Here is a 23544-nt window from a genome sequence, read left to right on the forward strand (position 1 = left end):
TGTCATCATATGCTTGAGAGACAGGCAGAAATTAGATACTACCTGAAGTTACTAAATATAAAATACAGCTAATTGGAGTAATCTGTAGATTTTTCACACTCATGAGTAATTAAAATATCTTCAAAACACACAGAATCCAGTGCTGTCATGTGAATCATTGAAGAAACAGAGAGGAGCAATGGAAAATTGCTTAGTGATTTATAAGCCTTACTATCTCATTGGATAAACATGTGAAGAGACTTTATTTAAAGTCTGCAAAAACCTTTGGTCCACTATGGAGCAATGCGAGAGCCCAGCAAGGAAAACTCAAAACTGGCACCAGGACAAGGCAGTGTCTTCTCAGTGGACTGCAATGCCATCTACACATCTACACTTAGCTTTGGCTCACAGGCAGCTGATCTAACATGCTTTGGCCTCCTGAGACACAGGCAGATTAATCTTGAAGGACCACAACACATTGCTTTCATTTTTATGACCCAGGCCTGACTTCTATGCATTTTGCACCCTTGTGCTTCTTATGCTGGGTTTGCAAATATGGATTTGCTATTTTTTTTTTCCCATGCCAAATGAAAAGTAATGAAGGTAAACTGATTCATGTTTATGTGAATGTTTCATTCCAGTTACTAGGCTAATAAGTTAAACCATGTTGTAATCCTGCAGTCAGCAGTTCAATTAAGTCTAGCATGAGAAGACTTGAGTTTTTCATTGCTCTGAATGATGTTCTACCAACTGTTGATTCACTGGGGCTTCTTCTGTACTGGTCTACAAACAGGAAGGTGATTATCACCTTCCTTGAATGAAGGTTCTCTGTGTCAGATACCTCTGGTAATGTATCTTCACCCACAAAACTTCTGGGTTCCAATAATATTGGACATAAATCTGAACAGCTCTTGAATCCAGTATTGCAAAGCCACGTATCCCTGGCTTTCCACATAGATATGCCTGCTATCAATCATTTTCAATACAAAAATAAGGCTTTGAAAAGTCTGGGACAATCCTGCAAACAATTTATACACAGAATTTGCAGTCAAGCTGGGGATCAGGCTGTGGAAGGACTGACTGCAGAATCAGATTCTTCAGTCTCAGTTCTTTAGCCATGGCTAGTATTAAAAGTTACAGCCAGTCACTATTAAAAAAGCAATATTTCTATGATTTTCAGTAAAATTGTTTCTTCCATTTCTGACGCAATTACCAAAAACCCCACAAAGCCCAAAACAAAACAACAAAAAAAGCTGAGAATTACCAGTGAACAGGGTATATTTATAGCTGTTATTTGCAACCTAGTGCATACAATTGGTTAAAATAATTAGAAACATGATTATTTGTTGGCTGTTTCAGTGTAACAATCAAGGTAGCATAAAAACAGCAAACGAGTATTTGATTTCCTGTGTCACGTATGATACATATATATATACATATACATATATACATGACATGTATATATATGATATATATACATATCTACATACTTCTTCTGTCAAATACTTATATTAAGCACTCTCACAAGGAGGAAAAGGAGGATGTAGGCTTTTGGACTAATAAATTACTTGATGAAGTTTTTAAAATTACGTTAGTTTATCTTACTGGTGAATCTTTAATAGCACACTTAAAAGTGGTAGTCACTTAGTGACTACACATGCAAGTACAAAAATATTAATTTATACATAAGAAGAGGTACTTTTGCCTGTCTGTCCTCCTATGATCTGACTGGCAAAGACTAACACCCTGAAAAAATTAAACTGGAACATAGGTCCCAGTGCCACAAAGACTTCACAGTCTGCAGTTAACAGACTACAAAGGCAAATGCAGTCAGCATTCCCAGGCTCAAGCTCTTGCTCCAGTCTCTAAGACAGGGAAATCTATTACAATGGACTATCTGCCACCCTCTTACTGTCCTGTGTGCCACCTGCCTCCCAGCAGCATGCCATCCTCAGATTTGTCTCACTGAATATCTTCCCATTCCTATAATGAAAGAACATCACCTAATATATAAACAAAGGATCTCAAGGCTTAAGACTTTTTATTGTACAAGCTCAAAGATTAATTTTGTTCTCTGTGGGTTTTTCTCCATTGATGCTTCTGGTTACAAAAAATGATCTAAAAACATTTTTTGGGAGTCAGTGAGAAAGCTCAAAGTATGCCAACTTTCTGGCAATCTGCATTGTCCCTACACTGCCACAACTCCACTGCAATTTTCACTTGCAAAATAAATTCAAAGTACTAGAAAACAGAAATGGGCAGTAAGAAAGCGCTTCTAGAAAGCAGGCTGACAAAGAGCTGAAGATATTCTGCTGCTGCAGAAATGTTACTGAAGCAAAGAACCAAGTACTTCAAATGGAAAAATTAGTATCAGTTAAAAGGGCATACACAAGCAAACCAAGGCATATTTACATGTGTTTTTTAGGCCATGGCATCATAAAAGTCCTCATTTCAGCACTATGCAGGATATTTCTGAAGGGTGTTATTAATGAAGGACATTTCTCTGCCAAAATTCTTGTATGACATTCTAAATATATAGTATTTACACATCTATACTATTTTTACAGCAGAATGTCCAGTCAGCACAGACACCATACATATGGCTGCCCTTAATAAAATATTTCACAGTACTAATTCTGCTGTAGGAAGATACTGAAATAGAACTAAAATACCTTTTGCCTCTGGTCATTCTTGCTTTTCTAACTGTTGTTAGACTATTTGATTAGTTTGAGTGTATCTTCTTTCACATTCTAGAGCCTATATTTTTCTGATCCAAGAAGTTTCTGTTTTTTAAATTCTTGCACTATTTTATTAGCATTGTACATATTAGCATTATACAAATGTGTCAGCCTTTAGAGAAATATCATTAAACATAATTATTTTAGCGGTTTTTAGAAGTTTTATAGGTAAGGAACTTGCAACCTATTTTCTTTCTTTTTAGTAGTGTGATAGCAACAAAATTCCATCTGGAAAATAAGTCCTGTGGTTTCTGACTATGCTCCTTTCTCATTAACTGCACTATAAATTAGAAACCCAACAATAAATATTCTGGAACAATAATTAGGAATAGATTAAGTTGTCAGTTGGACTATGACTAGCAGCAGATTCCTACAGCTCACATTGTTTCATGACAATTTTCCATTTACGAACATAACTGGGGACTTGAAAACCTATTCTTAGCTTCCTGGGATCAAAATAACAAAGCTTTTGGCTTTTTAAGTTGTCTGACTTTGTACTGAAGCTGATGGAGAAGGTTCATATGAGCCACTCTGCTGACTCGTATGTGGTTGGAAAATCTGAAACTGATGGGTGGTAAAAGAACACTGAGGAGGCTGTTTAAGAAAATTCTGCATGGCCATGACCATCTTCATTTCCAGACTTTTGTTTGGTCTCCATATTATCATATCAATAAGAACATGCTGCTTTATAGTTCCCAGAGAATAAAAGATAAAAAACCCCAAACAGATAAGCAGTACCAACTACATGGAAATGTTAAGGAAGGCAAATGAACAAAGCCCATTTAATTTCAGCTCTTTCAAAGGTACTTGCTCAGACAGCTCTACCAGTTTGCTATACTGGAAACTTCTTTGCTTTTTCATCGCAGTAAATAGCAAATTATGGGAATATTTTGGACATGCTTTATTTTTTCTGAAGATGTCTTTGCAGACACATGATATTTGTTTCTGTGTGAAAAACAGTCTACTGTGACTTTCATTTAAAATAATTTTCTAAGGCAACAGTATTTCTTGGCCCAGATCCCTAGTCCCAGACTTTGGCATTAGAAGACAGTAAAAGCTTCAAACTACATTTGTACTTTTCTGCTCCTACCTACCCTCAAGCTCTGACTCAGCTCTCAGTGTTAGGATTCATAAACAGCAACATTGTTTGATTGCTCTTCAAGGTATCACCATCACCAATTTGCTGTCAATCTGCCAGGCAAAACTGTGATCTTTTTACACCTGAAGCTCCAGTTATGAATGTGCAAACTTCATTCCTCTAAGAGCAGTGTGGTTCACACACTTGGACTGATGAGGTATAGCTATGGCTGGCCAAAAACCACAGATTTCCTTTTCTTTGTTGGGATTTTAGTAACAGTATGTTGCAAATACAGCAGATAATGGAAGTAAGGCTCACCATCCAGATACCTGCTGGAAGGTGAACTAGTGTGAGAATCTTCCCAGAAAAATGCAGGATGTTGCACATGCATGCAAAGTGTAACATATCTCTTTGGAACTGCCCTTTGCAAAGCTAACATTTTGATGTTTGATATAGAAGAAAAGTCTCAGCTGTTCTACACATGGCAATAGAAATGCCTATTCCAAACAAAAAAGAAAATGGAGAAGTTTATGATTCTCATGGGATCTCAGAATACCTTCTGCTCGTTTTGAAGGTTAACAGCAGGTCTGACTCAGGAACTGCATCTTGCCAATATCAGTGGAAAGCTACTATGAAAAAAGGATGAAAGGGCTGAATTCTGCTCTCCACTGCACTGATTAGGGCAAGTCCATTAATGTGACTGTATGGAAAGAAGGACCCTTATTCTAAATACACCTAAGAGAGAACAGAGTTCAGCCTAGACTTTACTGTTCTGCCTGCACTCTTGTCCTTCACAAGGCAGTCAGACTTTCCTGTCACGTTTTATTGTACTCTCATCAGATTTGTTTGACACAAATTACAGATCTGACACTCTGGGTGCCTGTCACTGCTCCTCATTAACAATATGTAATGCATACAGCACAACTGGCATCAATGGGGGTGGCATGCTCAATTTAGGAACAGGTAGACTACAAAGCTGCTGGAAAGTACATATGAAATACAGAACTTAAAATTATAAAAAATCCTCATTAACTAAATTAAATTCCAATCATGGGTCACAGTTTAAAAAATTAGATAAACAGTTTTAGAAACCCTGCCAGCTGCAAAAAAGTTTCTAAACATTAATTAAAGGTTCTATTTAGAAGTATTTCACACATGATTTCCTTACCATCTGTATTTGAAAAGTCTGAAAAGAAGAAAAATGCAACATCTGGTTAAAATTGCTTGAAGGTACTAATACTACACTGCTTGAATCCAAATTCAATAAAGGCATTCACCCTCCTTAAAAACATATTCTTTTCTAGATGAAAAGACTACCAATATATTATCTTTGTAGGCTTGTCAAGTGTCTACAAGCAGTGTCAAACAGTATTTTTAGCTATGGAGTTTACTTAATCCCATAAGATTTTATCTTGCCTTTATGTTGACAAATGAACAAGGCTGAAATATACAGGACCTGAGCTTCTGTCAAGATTCACCCTGTTTCAAAAGCCATTGCTCTTGCACAGCTGTTTCCTTTAAGCTGTTGACTTAAACACAGTTTTTATTATTCTGCTGGGCTTATTACTGAATTCCTTGGTAGATGCAGTTAATTTTCTCCAAGCTTTATCTTTGTAGACAAGGCAAGAAAATGCAGCAGAATTATAACATGATATACCAAGATGCAATGGGGTTACTTGGATAACTAATTTAGCACACATGGCTGTGTTTTGACTCGGTTTTCTCACTCCCATGTTCTTGTTGTTCAAAATATACTTTCAACATACTACCAGATGAAAGTGAAAATGCTACATGCATTGCCTGTAACACCTTTTAGTTATTAGCACAGGCAGTAATCATTAGTTCCACATAGGTGCTGCAGTGAAATGCTTAAGTTAGCAAGTTGGCTTGCTGAACATAGCACAGGAGACAGATTCCTTACCTTGAATTTTCATGTCCTTTCTAATCAGCATTCTTCACAAAAAGTTATTTCTCCTAGATTTTAACATTTCTGGTGAGTTAGGGGTTGGTAGGCTGCCTATAAAATCAGTAAGGTGCACAAATACTTGAAAATAAGTGATTTGCTTATTGTTATCAATAGAAGACAGCGCAGGAACATCCATAGAATCCTACAATAATGTCAGAGGTGATAGCAGTGAATATTCTTCCTTTTATTCAGTATCTGTGTGTGGAATATATTCTCTGCAGAAACATGATTTTGAATAATCCTTCAAGGTCTTTTTAACTGCTCTGTGTAAAAATATTTCAAGAGTATGATATGAAAACTGTTTCCACAGAGTAGTTAGTCTAGCTGTCAGACATGCTTTTGAATCTCGTCCTTTTCATTTAGAAAAAGGATACTCATGTTTTTTTCTTAAAGTACCAATTACTTTAATATAAATACTTTCAAATATTTTCAAACAAATTAAAAGATAAAGAAAACACTGAGAAGCACAGAGAACACTCAGATTACAGACAGGCTGTTTTTCTCTAGTTATACAGACATGAATACAGAGATAAATTTGAACTGCAGTTCTTAACAGGAAATTCTTAATCATCTAGTCAACAGCTGCCATCCTATGAGCAAAGTGGGGAACCCATAAACCTCACACTGTACCCAAGGAAACTGAGTATTCTGATGTATGGGATAGATGGAATACAAGAACCACTCCTAAACCCAGTCAAACTACTACTTCTTCCTCTTCACTCCCAACAAAGACCACAAAGAAATGAAGAAAATCTGCCACCTTACTAAACATCAACTTATTGTTGAATGAAGTACTGAAAAAATATACTTCTCTTCAGAATCAATCTGACAGAGACTTGGCAGCAGGAATCCACAAACCTATGACCTCCAGATTGATTACTGCATCTCATAGTATCCAAGACTGAAAAATACATACTGTGAAAAGAACTCCCACTGCTACAAAAGCAGCTGCTAGTCTGCTTAGCAACACAAGCCACTGTGAATGCATCATCCTGGCACACTGGTCTCTGCACAAGCTCCCTCACGATTTCAGAGTCCAGGTGGAGGTTATTTCCATGGTCCTCAAAACTCTCTGTGGGACTGGCCTTAGGTACTTGAGAGACCTCCATCCCCTCTGCAGTGATGACCTTTTCTGACAGCTCTGTTCCCTTGGAACAATGAAGCTGTCAGCCAAGGGAAGAAGCTCAGCAATGCAGAAGAACTAACTTTACAGAAGCTAAATCTTGGTGAGAGTGCTACCATTAAGAGGGAAACTACTAAATCTCACCAGTCAAAATCCTCAGATCTTCCACAAGTTTCTTCCCCACCAAAATGCAAAATGGGTGGATGGATTGGATGCCAGTCTTCAGTGTATAATCATTGCCAGATGTAAATACAAAATGGACACACATAGTGAGAGGTGTAATACTTTAATAACTGCTCCTATTTTGTGGTTCCTAGACTAGGAAAAAAGCATAGAAAACTGCCTACCTACTGTCTCAAACATATCCTCTCTTGAGGCCAATGAAAATTACTGAAAAGTGAGTTTCAAGTCATTCTTCCCAATTTCTTCCTCATTGGATTAGAGTTACTGGTAATTAAAATTTAAGTTTTTTCTCTAGAAAGACAATGGTCCTTACTCCCAGTAAAAGCACTTCTCTCTCCTTCTTCCATAAAGTACTTTTACTTTGGGAAACTCAACAGTGATAGGAAATTCAAAGCAGCCCACTTAAAAGTGCTGTGTTTTAAACAGTGCAGTGCTTCAGATGGACAGAAAAATATCCTCTTGAATATTTTTGTAAGAGGAAAGGAATATTCAGTCTCATAAAATTTAACTCACTTTAACAAGTGTTTTCAGCATCTGAAAGAAAAATAGCACAGGCTGTCATAAACAATTATTAGGATCAGAAGGAATGAGACTGAACTTTTAACACTCTTCATACTATCACAATGTCACACTTCAGTCCTGGGACTTTATCCTTAACTGAGATATGGGTGTTACTGAAGAACAGTGCTGCACAAAGTTCAAAGATTTGTCAGCTGGTGGAAGCAACTGGACTGAGTAAAAACCTTAGGGTAATAAGATGACCAGGCATGAATACAAATGCATATCATTCACTCAAGGGATTACGTTTCTGACATCATAGACTGCAAAAACACTGCCTAAGTGCTTTATGGACAGCAGCAGAGCCCAAGAACAAAACCAACACTGCTCTCTGAAGTCATTCAGTATACTGCATAGAATAGACTGTGAGCTCTTGAACATCTGAAGTTCAAAAAATTTTAAAACCACAATGAATAATTCAATTTTTCTCTCAAGTGACCTCATGCAATGATGCTGGGGGCTGGATTCAATGTTTATAAGTGAACTGAAACCAGAGCAGCAGCTACTAGAGCTACAGAACAAGGAGTGGGAGCTCTCTTAAAACTATTAAAGGGCTCCTCCAAATTTACTGGTTTGTGGGCTCAATCTGTACACTACTTTTTACACAAATAATTCTGTAAGGTTTGTGGGATGATCATTCTCACATTGTCAAACTAGTTTTGATAAGGGTGCAGCTAAATTATTATAAAAGTGCATGTGGAATCAGACTTTTAAAAATACCTTGGCTCTAATGTCATCAGTAATGAAATGTTTTTTCTGACTTTATCAGTACTAATGCTGATAGTCAGGACACTGCACAGAGGTTCACAAGCTATAGCTGCATGGGTGGCACACTGAGTCCTTCTGTAATGTTGACATGTTTTGCTGCCTGGTGATGTTTATTAATGAACTGTCCACAAGTTAGTGCAGCAAAGTAAGTACATCTTCCTGTCCTACTACTAAGTTTTAGAATTTATTTTTATTTAAATACAAGCTATTCCATCTACTCCTCCTCCAAAAATAAACTGATCATTTGCTGCAATTGTATACCTTATTCTGAAACGCATTATGATTTTAGCAATTAATTTTACTTAATTAATGAAAATTTCTAATGCCAATCTGAGTTTTCTCTGACTAGTCTGCCCTGCATTGCCATGTTGCAGTGAATGTATGTCACCAGCATCTGTGCTTCATTACTAAGAGCATGTGTAAAAATGTAGTTTAACCACAGAGAAAGGACCACATTCACCAAGGCCCACCTCATGCAACTCTGTACAGGTAAAAGTTACAGCCAGGGTTAACTCAGCAATCTGTCTCCTGCAATTTCCTTTAACTGTGTTATTAAAGTATAGCCATTAGAACTGGCTGGCAGATTGCTGTTGGTCATGCCCCTGCTGTATTCCTGTAAATCTCCTCATTTTGGTTTCTTTTGTATAGTCTGGTGGGGCACTGATTAAATCCTCAGTGAAAAGGATTCAACCTTCTACATAATATTGACCCATCTGACAGAGAGGTCTTTCCTGGGCTGAAGAGGAGCATGTAGATATCAGAAAATACACATCAGGACTGCACAGCAAGGACAGTCCTTGGTGCCAGTGAGAGCTGTAAGCTTGTACACTGCCCCCTCTGAGCCTCAAAACAGACTACTCATCATGTTTATCATTGCAACAAGAAAACAGCAAGCATGGGGGGTGTGCAGGACTTCCTCCATTGCCCGCAATACACGAGGAGAGTGAAGCAATTGTGTTAATGCTAAAAAATTCAATCAGCACTAATGTTTATTATTGCAGCATAGCCTTAGCATTGTACAGCTTGCAAAACCCCACACAAACAGTCAGTGAAAAACACTCAGTGCCTTTTTTACATCACAGAGGTGTCAAAAGGTGAAACAGAGAAGATAGAAGTATAAGAAATAAATAGATCAATTAAGTCATCATTAATTAAGTGGTCAGAAATTTAATTCCTGCGAAAGAACTGAAGCGTAATGTGTATGGAGAGGCTGTTGATTGTAAAAAATACTGGGCAAGGGAATGAACAAATTACAAAGACAGAAGGAAATATGAGGAGTTTAAGACATTGTGTGGTGCACAGAAAGGATGAGAGCAGGAAGAGAGACAGGTAGAACCAGAATTAAAATATATTTGGGAACCACTTGGAATATCCCAGAATACTGACACACAGAAATAAGAATAGAAAAAGACAATCTTTTTTTAGCATCTACAGCTTGAAATGAATAACAAGCAATGAGTTTTAAATAAAAGAAACTTAAGAGGAAAAAGCTGATTTCTGAGGTAACAATTAGAGACATCATCATTCAGTGGTTAGATTTCAGAGCTTTTAATACAAACCCCACATTACAGCTAAATTCTCAGTACCTTCCTTATTATCCTTTCTTGTCAAATAACTGGATTTTTGTAATACTTGTTGGTAATTCAGATTTCATTTTTGCAATACAAAGTTTTATATTTATTTAGTGAGTGCTAAACAGTCTTCAATAACCCAACAGGGCAACACCATGTAATGTTAGAATGGCTTGGAGGTCTCACTACACTCTATTTTCAGCTCCAAATCTCTATGCTTTTCCAAAGGAGAAAGAAGGTGTAGAGTTGACCAGACAAGGAGCCAGAGAAAAGACCGCACAGAGGAATAGTCAGCCAGTGTTGGCATCTGTTCTGAGATCATTCCCAAGCATCTGGCTTTGAGCATCACGTGGCTGATTCAGGCCCTTCATGATACCTCAACTCATTTAATAGTCCTTCATCTACCAACTAGCATAAGATAACCTTGTAATAGAATTAAATCAATAAAAATAGTAGGTTAGCAAAGCATGAAAAAACTTAGTAGAAGATACAGGCCCAGTCTGGCTATGGTCACACCAAAGAGAATGTACATGAAAATCATCACAGGACAGGAAATTCAGGGGAAATCAATGAGCCAAAGCTTTCTGTGGCCACAGATCAGCTTAGTCATAAATGTTTGCCTTCAATTGCCTTAAAAAGCCTGTTTTGTATCAGTAACAACAGAACACAAAAAAGGCTGCCTTTCAGGAACACATACATGCACAAATTATTTCATCTATTGATGACTGATATCCTTTGATATGTCTTGAAATTTAGATAACTTAAATAACATTTCTTCTTAGCAATTTTCCTAACTTCAAGGCAAATTTTAAAGTTCTGGAGGATACACTGACATGCTTGTTCTCATTACTGTGAATACAATCCTGGATTTCACACTGCTGTTACATGTGGATTCCTGCTGGTTTATTTGTGTTATGGTTTCCTTTTCCCACTGCTGCCTGAACCTCTGACTTTATGTGAAGTTCTTTTAATGTTTCATCAGGAAATCCTTGACATTCTGGAAGTATTCCTTTACCTTCCTTAATTCCAAGTGATGCTTGACAGTAAACCATTACATGTTTTAATTCTGCTGGTTTGTGGAACAACTTCTGGCATTTCTATATCCGCTGTAAGTGTCCTGGGTTTTCCCAGGACACAAAATACTGAATACTTTGAATATAAATATCTAACTCTGAGTCACCTTATAATTCCTTTACTACCAGTGGACAGAAATATGTAGTTTTACAATATGATTTATTTGCATCATTTTAGATGTCAAATATAGTCCAATGGCTTAGCAGGACTTTTTCTCTTCATTGACTATTAAGACAACCCAGAAAATCAGCTCAGAATAAAATATTAAAATCTGTAGCTGTCCAAATGTAAATCTTACCAATTCTGAGACCAAACTACTACTTGGTCAAACAAAATACTTCCTTCATTCTCTGGGTCAAGTGTTGACCCAAGTAAAAAATGTGTAAAGCCATCCAGGAATAAAGCCTGTTCCTCATCTGCCATGGATATTCTGGAGGTCTGTGAGATATAAAAGGAAGTGCATACAAAATATGTCTGTAGTCTGAAAATTATGGTTCTGCCTAATACAACACTGATGTGCTGCAACCTGAGCTGTGCCTTGCACTAGTGCTGGACCAATGTAATCATACCTACATGATTTGTCCTCATTCTGATAATGCTCCTGACAGAACTCTGTCCATTATGAAGTAGATTATCTTGTCTAATAACTCTACTTAAATTGTTTCTTTACAATAAAATTAGGATGGTGGGTAGTAAAACTAATTTTTTGTTGCCACGTGATGAGCCAAAAAAACTTAAGCAAGAACATCTTCAGGTTAAGAGAAAGGGAGTATGTGCCTTGATTTTCTGCTACCACATATTAGTATGAGCTTCATCTCTTTGGTACAGTTATAAAAGCTATATACAAGTTATAAAAGAAATACAAAGCAGAAGAGAAGACAAGCCAGAAATGAGCCCAGAACAAGCCATGACAGAAAAAACCATGTACTCTGGGTTCCCACACACCTGAAGCCAAGGGAAAAGGGAGCACAGTCCATGAGCATTCACCACTTGGAAGTATCTCCAGCGCACATACATTCCGTTGCAATTTTCCACAGAATAAATTATTCAGCATCTTTGCAGAGATGCCTCTTAGAATGCTGCAATCAATAGGGATAGAGAGAATAATTTCCCTTAAAGATTTGAGGAGAGCAGGGATGGGATGAATACAAAACTGAGGGCAGGGTCTTGTCTCAGCTCCATCACCAATTCCCTTTTCCTTTGTTTCAGCTCTCTATTGTAAAACAGGGGCATATTAGCATACGCATCTCCATGAGTTGCTATAAAGATCAATCCCTAGTGTCTGGAAAATGCAAAACCTTTTTTATTACTGCCAGTGTAGGAGGCAGTGATTTCTTTTGTGATTTGGAGAAGCGTAGTACTGTAAGAAATTACAAAAATAGCTTTTTAATGGAGGTTTTAAAAGTACTTAGAAAAGTTTAAGTGAAACTCAACAATCCCTCTATCCATTAAAAAAAGTACTTCAAGTTCCCACTTCAAGTAATGTAAAATAAAATTAAGAAGAATCCAAGAGATTAGACTCATCTTACTGAGTGCTTTCTATTAAATGAAGCTTTATAACAACTTTTAATTCATATCCATTGAAACTTTTTAATATCTAAGTTTTTAAGAAGCAGTTGTATATTTTAAGTCTGATACAATCAGCAGAATTGCACCCAAGTTAGACTTGGGTTTTGACAGCAAAGAGCTTTTGGAAACAAACCTATCTGATTATTTCTGTAAAAACTGGGTTTGAACATACTGAATTTTCATTCTTTCTTGAGCACAATCACAAGTCTGGATATATTTGGCTAGAGAATCATAAGCCGAAATTTGACAGTTTCTATGATTTCTCCATATATGCAAGAGAGAGCTAGTGATTTCACTTACAATTCAGGTTTTCTTGATTAATTCAATTTAGGGCTCACAGAAGGGCCGTTAAGAGAAGACTTCTAACACCATATTATAATTCATATATTATGCAGTACTGCACAGGAAACTTAATTCTGTTCTCTATTTGCTCAAGCACTTGTTTAATTGCTCTGCTGATATATTGTGGGTTAAGTTGACCTATGATAACATGGAACACAATTTAAGGTACTGTAGCTGCTGTGACAATAATCTTTCATTTTTAGGCATAATGCAACACAAAATAAGTAATATTCTGGTAACTTGAGTGATTTGGCCATTACTTTCTGGACATATTCTAAATACATTTTCTCTACAAAACAGCATCAGAGATAAAGTTTTGAGCTGAACACCCACCCATTAAAATTATGCAATTTAAGATCAGAAATAGTGTCTTTCTTAATTTACAAGTTTTAACCCTGCTCTTCCTTGTAGAGATGAACAGATAATGTACAACATTCTCAACTTTATTTTAGGCAAGAGTGCTGTGATATGTTTTTTCATAATATGACATCCTTCTTTTCTTTTTTCCCTTGTACACTGTGTACAGTGTCTAATAGTTCATCCCACAGATTCTGAAGGAATTCAGAATTAATGAAATGTATTGCTGTGTACCACTGCCATCTGCTGCTAACCTCTCCCTGTGGATACAGAAGGTCTTACTTTGCTACATATTTAATCCAGTAAAGATCTTCAGCTGAATGTGCATGGTCGGTCTAATACTCCTTTCATAATACTTTTAAAACCATCTTTCCCCATTTGATCATAGAGCTCCTGATTGCACATCTTAGCTGAGGTAATTGTTTCAATTTCAGTTTCAGAAAGAAAATTATTTTCTTCCAGTCAGTGAGAAAGGTTTGGGCTGCAATCTCATCCAGAACCAGACTGTTCCAGAGAGGAAGTGTTCATCTTAGAGACTCCAACAGTTTACACATTTGCCATCTGTACTCAAAGATCTTCAGTAAGAACATGTTATTTCTAGAGTCCCACTTCTCCAGCACTTCTGACACCCACTCATTCACACCATTTCTATGGAGTACATCATGTCAGAATGCAGAATTGCTGCATAGTTACTTTTATTTATATGCTGCTCTGACTTCAGTTTCTAAATACATATAACCAGGATATATCAAGATGTGCTGCATAAATATCATCAAGAAGCAAATACCATTCCACATGAAAAAGAGCAAAGGCAAGTAAGACAACAAGGAAGAGAAAATAGAGGTCCCCCAGGCTCATTTATAGCAGTATGGCTGCTTGAGGCTACAACACAAATCAATCAGACAAGATTTGAGTTGCAGGAAGACATATCTTCTCCTTACAGCTTGTCTTTTGACTTCACAATATTTGGAGAACAGAATTTCTCTTATTAATATTTGATATGACCCTTCCTGTATTTTTAGATGGGAACCAGACTTAAAGAAAAGTGTGCACAAGGTCACAAAAAACTGTGTATGAGTTCACAAGCATTGAAATTTAAAAAAAGATAGCTGGGAAAATGTCACACCTATTTGAAAGAACTCCTACTATGTTTGCTTATAATTGGAAGATGTCAGTAGCTGTTTAGACTACAGTAGAAGATATTTTGGGGTCTGACTTGGGGTTTGCATTTCTTACTCTTAAACTCTGAGGTACAGCTGGCTGTGGCCTTCTTCAAAAATAATCCTGAGGCTTTTACTGCTAGATATACTAAGCACATGTTTTAGAGCCCAGAAAATGGTTATCAACAAAGGTAACTGCTGCAGCAATGAGCTGAAGGAGCTCACTGGTGGGAAATAGACAGGGATGAAGTAACACCTCTGGCAATGCCTGAAATGACAAAGTGACAGGGGAATACAAAAAAAGATCAAGCTTGAAAAGGCAGATAATTATAATCTAGAGCATATGAACAGATGGCAACACCATCAATCAATAAATAAATAATAGCACAATCTGACTTGATGGGATGATTGGATGAACTCGGATGACACCAGGCACACTCCACCTTATATAACTAAGTGGCAGTCAGGAAGCAGAGCAGGATATGAGCACACTCATGCCCCAGAAAGTGGAAAAAAACAAAATTAGCAGCTCTCATATGACTGGATATATTTGGACTGCCATTGTGCTGATGAATTTACTTGTGGTTATCACCTGGAGATAGAACCACTAGCTACAGAATGTTTCTGCAACTGGACTGGCCCTCAAGAAAAGAAATTAAAACCAAAACAAGATAGACAGGTGAACAAAAGGGGCAACTGGCTTTTGTATGCCTCTCTGAATGGAAAGAAACATATTGCCACTAATAATGTTATTAGTTACATTTCTGTGCAACCCTGGCAAGTGAGTTTAGGAACAGGTGACATCCATTTTGCTCCTTCCAGTTCCTGTTTCATTGTTCAATTTCATTTCGGCTACTCGAGAACAGCAGAGTTGTTAGCCGTACGGCACTTCGGATGCTGCTGTAAATTCAATTACAGTTTTATTTTGTCATTTGATATGCCAGTGGAATAGAAACAATCAAGAAGATTGACACTGATCATAATCTAAATTGTCATGCCCAAACCTTGACAGAGGCATGAGTTAAAAAAAGTGCCAGTCATTCAAGACTCCTGACTCTTTAAATTGCCTTGTAATGTGCATCAAAATGGATTCTTCACTGCTTGCAAATAAACCTATGCACTATTTTTGCTAAACAGAATTTCCTGAATAGAATAATTACTTTTCAAGAATAATGTAAGTTTAAGAGTTCACATTTTTCGCTATTATTTTAGTCTAAAAGTTAAATACAAAATCCTGGAATCATTATTATTTTTAATGATGTTATGTTTTCCTTCAACATAGACTTTATACTGGTGTCCTTCCCTGTACTAAAGTAAACTTCATTTTTTAGTCACATTATTATTTTGTTTTCTCAATATTTTCACTGCAATAATTTAGTGTGTCTGCTATTTTCATCAATACAATAGTATTTCCAGCATCAATGTTGCTCACATTGTGTGAACATACTCTAGCAACACATATGCATTTTGAGATTAAATAAAATGAAGAGGAAATTAATCTAGTTTCTTCAGAGTGGTAATGAACTCTTCATTACTCTAGGATGTTGACATAGATAGTTACATCTCAGCAAAAGAGGGCAAGAATAATATTCTCTCTTGATGGACCCAAGAAAGGCTCTTTGAAATCATTGAACAACTTGTTGTCCTACTCTACAAATAAATGTTGTTTGTCACGATCACAGAGGCAACAGTCAAAAGCAAATATCTCCAAATACTTTTAAAACTCTTGCCAAGAGATTGCAAGCCATTAAAAATGTTTTAATGGTAACCATCTATTCTTATCACAAAAAATTAGTAAAGAAGAAAATACACAAAGTATTCTACAGGTAGCAGGTATCTACCAGACAATAACATCAAGTGATGGATTTACTAACATGCAATTGCATGTACTTCATTACTTCACTCTACACTGTACAGTGTATTAGATCATTATGCCTGTATTTTATAAAGAAACACCATAACATCATTTACAAAGTCAAAATGAAGTGCTAAGTGAGAATATATTTAGGGCAGCTAGTACTTCTATCCTAAAATACAGCAATTAGATTGTGTCCACTGTCTGTACAGCAGGGAATTAAGAAAAAGGCATTTCTCAGCAAGACTACCAAGAGGGGCTCAGATTCAAAAAATCACTTCAGCAGACACATGTCACTGTGCTCAAAATTATGATTCAACAATTCCATCCAATCATGAAAATATCAAAACTTCTTAAGAGCCAAAGAAATACAGACTACATAAGATTTTAGGAAAGAGAGGTTATGTATCTACTGTTGATGTTCTCTAAACATGGAATCCATGCCCATACTCAGAATATAGGTCTTACCACAAGCAGGGACATTTCTGTCTTCGACATAACAGCAACATCCATGTTCAGGCTCTGCTGAACATTCTTTTATATGCAAGAACATACAAAACAAAATACTCACAGCTTAAATTTTTTTTCACATGCAAAATAATGCCCAGGCCATAAGACAAAGAGGTGTTGAGGAAAAAGGACAGAGAAAAGTAATGATGAGGTAAGATGAACATGAGGAAATAAGCTCACTGTCTTTCACTGATAAGGCAGATGAAGATTGCTCCATACTCTTTCACACATTCACAGCTCCTGATCTGTGACTTTGTCTTTCCTGCAAACAGCATTTTCAGGGCCAGCCAACATTGCTAGAATACCTCTTTAATGGCAGAGGGAATATCTGAGGCTGCAGAAGGAGTGCTAAGTGGCTGGCTCTGTAAACAACGGGAATGGCGATATTTCAGAACAGAATAACTAAATGAGGTCAACAAAACTCATGGATAAAGGAGATGTGTTTGAAATAGGCAAAGCTGAATTTTCTAGTAGGCTTTTGAAAAATTCCTCGTCACAGGCTTCTATGGAAACTCAAAACTCAGAGCTTTAGGGAAGGCCTTTATGTTGATAAATAACTGATTAAAAGACAAGGAACAGAAGCTAAGTAGGTTAGCCAGACAGCTCTAGCAATGGAGGGAGGTCATTACCAGAGTTCCACAGGGATTTTTGCAGGGGATGCAGTTATTCGTCATATGCCTAAGCAAACTGGGAAAATGGATGAGCAGTGAGGTGAGAAAGCTTTATAATTATATTAAATTTTGCACAGTGAAAAGGATGATGGCTTGCTGGATGTGAAGAATTAGGAAAGGTGCTTATGGAAGAAAGTCCCTAGGCAATAAATTGGCACATGAAATTTTTGTAGTTGAATGCCAAGTGTTACAAAAAGACCAAAACAATTCTAAGATCAAGAGTTGTTATGTACACAAAATTGCACGCATTTCAGGAGAGCGTTAGAGGACCCTGCCACATACTTTTGGCTTATTCTTACTCTCCTGGTTGGCTTCTGCTTATAGTCACAGTTTGAGGTAAGATACTAGTCTGGGTGGATTTTTGGTCTGACCAGGTGGAGGAACTGGGCTTTTTTACAGTTGTAGCCCGAGATTTAATATGGTGCATGTGACAGAAAAACATTCTGGTTTAGGACTCTACAGATTTACTGTGTCCTTGTATGGCAGTAACTATGAACTTAAACCTGTCAACAATTGATGTTCATAGCATTAAGAATCCCAAGGAAGGTTTCAGCCCTTTAGAGTATTCTTTACAAACCAGCCACAGGCCCCTCTGCTGCCCAGGTAAGACATGTTAATCACATAAAATGTAGAAATACAGAAAGTTTCTTCACCAGAGGATGAAGACAGAAATGTTTAACAGAGGAATGTGAATTAAAAAAAAAAATGGACAAAATCTATTTCTTTCACAAGTAGCAAAGCCAGAACACAAAATGGTGTGAGGTTTTCCCCTGGAATTATAAGGCTGAAAAACTGGAGCTTTTACAGCTAATACTGAAAATCTCAGAACAGAAAATCCTTCTTGCATGAAATCAGATAATCTTTATCAAGGGGAGGAGCAGCCCACCAAAAGTTATATTTCAGAATGTCGCCCAATGAAGTGACTCTTTCCCCTAAAAGACTTCACAGAAGCCCAGGCAACTTGTGTATATGGGAGTCATTATCCAGTTCCACTAACGAGGAAAGGGAGGTGTAGATTCACTACTCTAAGTAGTGAATCTAAAAGTACTAACCTTTTGAAATCCCAATATTGTGTCCTGACAAGAACAGTCTTAGGCAGAAGGTCTCTACCTCCATATCCCTCCATCCATGTGGATACGATGTGTCTTAGTCAGCACTGGATTAGCAGAACAATAGTGATCTCTCACTCTGCCATCTATGCTGAAAGTACTACTTCCTAACTTCCTAATAATTCATCTGCTAAAATGATGAAAGAGAAACAATCCCAGAATTCTTCATCATCCCACACAAGGGAGAAGTCAAACTGAAGTCAAGCAAAGGTGTCAAAAAGAACAGCCAGGAATTGCTACAATGATTCAGTTCACACTCATTGTGTCAAGTACTCTGCTAAAGCACAGTGATGAGAAAATTCCTGGCTTCTCTTTTTAAAAAGAATATGCTGATACATCTGTGGTGAACACTAGTTTGATGAATAATATACTGAACCATCCCTAGAGTTTATCATTGTTTCTGATAACAGGAGCCCACAGTCTCTGCTGCTCAGTGATTTCTCAAATGTTCCCAGTTCTCCCTAGCAATTAACATGGGAAAAGAGAATCTCAACTAAATTGCGATTCAGAAATAAGGTAAATAGGAATAGGATCCCTTGTCAGGAGGATCAGCCTGGTATATTCATAGAGCTCAGACATGGGCTGAAGACAACTGCTTCAGCTTCTGATAATCCTAGCAAGCAATGTCTAAGAAAGGTACAACAAACTTCTAAACTTCTACTGTTTAGCCTCTTTCACACGTATGTAGGGTTTGTTGGCAGCAATATGTCTTTAATGCAAAGCTTGCCATGTGTACGAGTTCACAGCTCAGGGTCAATCTTTGTGGAGGCCAAAAAGCCATCACCAAAAGGGAACAGTTCTGACAGTATGAAAGCCAACACTACTCTGCTCTCTGTGTCACTTTTCAGTGCCACTCACTCACTCCTGCAGCTATCCTCTGAGCATGCCTTACCCCACATGCTCAGGACTGTGTCCCTCACAAAAACACAGCTGCAGCAGGTTGCTCATCTTCACAGAGAGGCCACTCTAATCATCAGAGATTCTGCCCTCAAATCAGCTCCTTCCTCAGCCTGCTTGCACTCTCCCAGAAGGCAGCTGTAATTGTTAGTTTATAGGTTTGTCTGGGTGGAATCTAGCCTTTCTTCCAAGGTGTCCTACTGTGCAAAAATCTGTAGTGTCTGCCTCAAAAGCAGTCTCCATGAGGACAATGCACTTTTTATGGGAGCAGGAGGGCATGTCAAAGCAGGTACAAGATTGCAAGATATACTTCCATGGCTTCAAAGAGGGAAAAGTGCAGAGAGACAGTCAGTGTGCTGAACCCATTCCCTTCTTCACAGACTTCAGAATATCTAACACTTACTACAGATTTCAGCAAAGATGTTCATTAGTTGCAGATGCTCCTGTCCAGAGGTACAAAGGAGAAGGTTCTGTGCACCCGTAGCACAGCCCCATTCTCATTACACACAGTGGAAATAATATTGCTGATTTTATTACAAATTGTGTCAGATCCTGTCACAAAACTAGTCAGTCAGCTAGAAGTGTTGAGGAGAAAGTCTTACTTCTGCCTTTTCAATCCAAAACAAACAGTGATCCAAAACATATTTTCCCATTTCAATCACTTTCCTGATTTAATAAGCCACTCCTCACTGTCCTGGGGTAACAGTATTGTGTACTGATTACTCATATTTAAAATGGAACCCCATCTGTTTTATTTCTGCTTATTCCCAAAGTTTCCAATGAAATAAGGAATAAGATCCTAATTCCAGTATGGTTCAAACACAGTGAAGTGAAGGCTACATCTCTGTATTTACCTTCTGCTTTAGAGTCTACAGATAGATGATTTTTTTAAAAATACTTCTTAAACATAAGAAAATATAAACACTGCTGTGAATGGGAAGATGGGCAAAGGTTCCTTTACAGGTTTGTTTTTTCTTTTCTGTTTTGAAACAGGATGAGGAAACTTCATAAAATATAATATCACAGAAAGACTCATATTACTTTAACATCAATTCCACACTGAGCTTTATAAGCAGAAGGTCAAGTAAATTCAAATATAAATAACACAGCAATTTCTGTTGATACAGAAAAAGATGGATTGCTTAAATTAGACACCATGGGACATGATTTGTGCCAAGGTACATGTCCATGCACCAACATATGCATCCAATCTCATCTTTTACTAATTGAGGTAGAGACCCTGAAATTGTAGTATTTTGTTTGATGCTCCCAGGCCTAGCTGCCCTTGAACACTGACATTTCCATTGCCTGGTTGGTATACTTGGCCTAGAGATTTGTGTTGCAGAAGCAATATCACTATTCCCTTTTGCCCTGAAGACCTAAGCATGAATTACTACACCTCTTAATTCTCCTCATGCAATCAAAGCATGTCCTAAAACACATTGACCCTCCAATCCCATGTTCTCTACTCTTCCTGAAAGCTAATAGAACCAGACTAATTTAAACAGTCTCCTCTAATCAAACCACCTCTGTAGTTTCTCCTAGTCTCTCTCCCACTCTTTGGTGGTACCTCCATCTGCCACAGGAATCTGCTGTGGCACAATCCAGTTGGGACTCTGCTGTTGAAGAGACCTGAGAGGGCTTTGAGTACCCAGAAAATTATTAGGATCATGCCTTTTTAATCAACCCTTTCCATGCTTTATACAGTGTTGCACAAAACAGGTTTTTTAAATGGAAACAAGAAAAGAGAGACTGAAAAAAACCCACATTACCTAATGTAGAACAACTTGTCTTTAATCTATCACTGGAGCCCTAAGTCACATATGTAGGATGCACATGATCTCTCTCAGTTCAGCTTAGTTTATGCATCATCTCTTCTTTGATAGTGGAATAAAGGTGTGGAAGCCCATGAGAAAAAAGCAAGCTAAAGGTATTCAGAAGTACCCATTAATTTTATTACCAATTCAGAAGATGTCCAACATTAATTGTCAACATTAGTCAAGGCACCAATTCTGTGATGTCCTTACTGTAAAGCACATACAAATTATTTTCTCTGCACTTGCTTTTCATGGCCACCATTTCACAGAGTACAGTTTGTCTTGGACAAACCACAGACACATACTGAACAACATCCTGAAAAAATCCTTGATGCTTTTTTTTCCCTTCAGTCTGTTGTACACTATGTTCCAAATATGAAGGGTAGAAGACATTGTTAAAATCCAATTGCTAAAAATCTTACCTCTGCAAATCTTAAAAACCTAATCTTAAAAAACAAATTCACTTTTTATCACTTTGTCTTTACGAAATTATTTTCTGAACAATTAAAATGTGCAGATGCTTTATTCTGTTCCCAAAAATTAGCTGTTGTTTTCTGGTTCTCTTTCACTAAGCTGATCTTTGGCTTGCACATAGAAAATGTCTTTGTAAGAAGTATAATCCAAGTGAAAATTTTATTTTTCTGAGTCCTAAATTAGATCAAAATGAATCAGTCAGATCAGACTACTTTCAAATCCTGGCATGTAACTGGCTTGCTTTCCTCCTCTCATTCCATTTTTCTCTATCACATCTTTCAGTTTAATTTTACTTCTAATTCTTTTCATTAAAATAATTTATCTTTAGCTGTTACTCACTGTTTCATGGGATAGCAAGTTGTGATGCTACTTCATAGCAAAGGACAGCCACCATGCAGAAGCCAATGGCAAAACTCCCACTCACAGAAGAAAAAAAAAAATCTCCCTGATACATTTTAACTGAAACTCCTCTGGACTGTCAATTGAACACCTGCCATTATGCATTTGTTAACTTTTTACTTTTCTCGGTTGAAACACTTGAGTTAGAGAAATTGAGTTTTCTCTCCTCTCCTCTTTCTCTTGAAAGCAACAAACATATTTCTTTCCTTTTAAAATGTAATTATGTTTCTTACCATCCATGCTGTGACAAAATCTCCCATCCAAGTCCCAACTGCAGCTACCTTCATAAAATTTTCATTCCTGATGCCCATGAAGTCTGTTATAATGTATGCACTGTGAAAACAAGAACACAAACATAAGACATACATATTTGCTCAACGTGGTTACAAAGAACTTGGATTAATGACAAAATTTATGATTATCTGTGAAAGATTTCCCATTGCTTCCATAATAACTTTTCTACTAGAATCCGAGCCTTGACATAAAACTGAACCCATACGGGTCGATTTCAATTAGAAATGCAATGTGAATCTGATTTTGAAGTCCATGTCTCTTTTGAAGGTGCTAAAATAACAGTTGGCAAAGACTTTAGGATTATGTAAAGCTTCTGGAAGCAGAAAATGATTTATGCTTTTTTATCTTTTTCCTTTATACAAATAGAATTACAATTTTTCAAATCCATGACTTTGCGAAACCTTCATGGAGAAAAATAAGAATCTTTAAGGTATCTTTAAAAAGATAATTGAGCTGCTTGACTTTTCACTGTATCAGTGATGCAACCACATTTTTAACACATCAGTGTAAGCAAGTTTTGCAAAATTTCAGTGAGATGTCACTGTTTCTAGATTTATACAATTTATTTTCACAGATATATTTTACTTAAATACAAAAGAAGTATTTCCATTCTGCTTAAATAATGCAACAGATAGGACTTAGAACCTCACTTGGTAATCGACTTCAAGTTCACCAAGATGCTATAAGGACAATTAAGAAGGTAAAGCTACTTGTTCCAGATTAAAACCTTTCTGAAAAAACATACATTTTAACATACTGATATCCTTTTCTAAAAGACTTTTGTAGTGGTCAAGAAGAGGCAACTCTCCTCAAGAGCTAATATGATGATAATGAATATGAATGGCAATTGTATTTGAACTTTACAAGTCATGCCTTTGCTTTCAAGACACTTGTAAACATTTTTATGTATTGTTATGCCTATTTAGGAGTGTGCATAAGGGACACAGTTACATGTAAAAGTGTCCTTGAACATTGTGCTATCCATTATTCAAATCTTACCATTGTTACATACCAAATATTGCAAGGTCTAGGAGCTATACAGATCCTACCTC

The 23544-nt window shown here is 37.1% G+C and overlaps 1 protein-coding gene across 3 annotated transcripts in view; it reads right to left on the minus strand.

Annotated features, from left to right (window-relative positions):
- Window positions 1-23544, minus strand: part of TMEM117 (transmembrane protein 117) — a 178950-nt gene that overhangs the window by 83031 nt on the left and 72375 nt on the right. For all 3 annotated transcript variants that reach the window (XM_071423569.1, XM_071423567.1, XM_071423568.1), the window contains exon 4: window positions 22432-22531. In XM_071423569.1, the coding sequence (XP_071279670.1) occupies window positions 22432-22531 (100 nt within the window). The remainder of the gene's footprint in view (window positions 1-22431; window positions 22532-23544) is intronic.

This window comes from Agelaius tricolor, unplaced genomic scaffold (genome assembly GCF_023055355.1).
Source record: "Agelaius tricolor isolate 1412-34295 unplaced genomic scaffold, bAgeTri1.0.p SCAF_3, whole genome shotgun sequence".
Lineage (NCBI taxonomy): Eukaryota > Metazoa > Chordata > Aves > Passeriformes > Icteridae > Agelaius > Agelaius tricolor.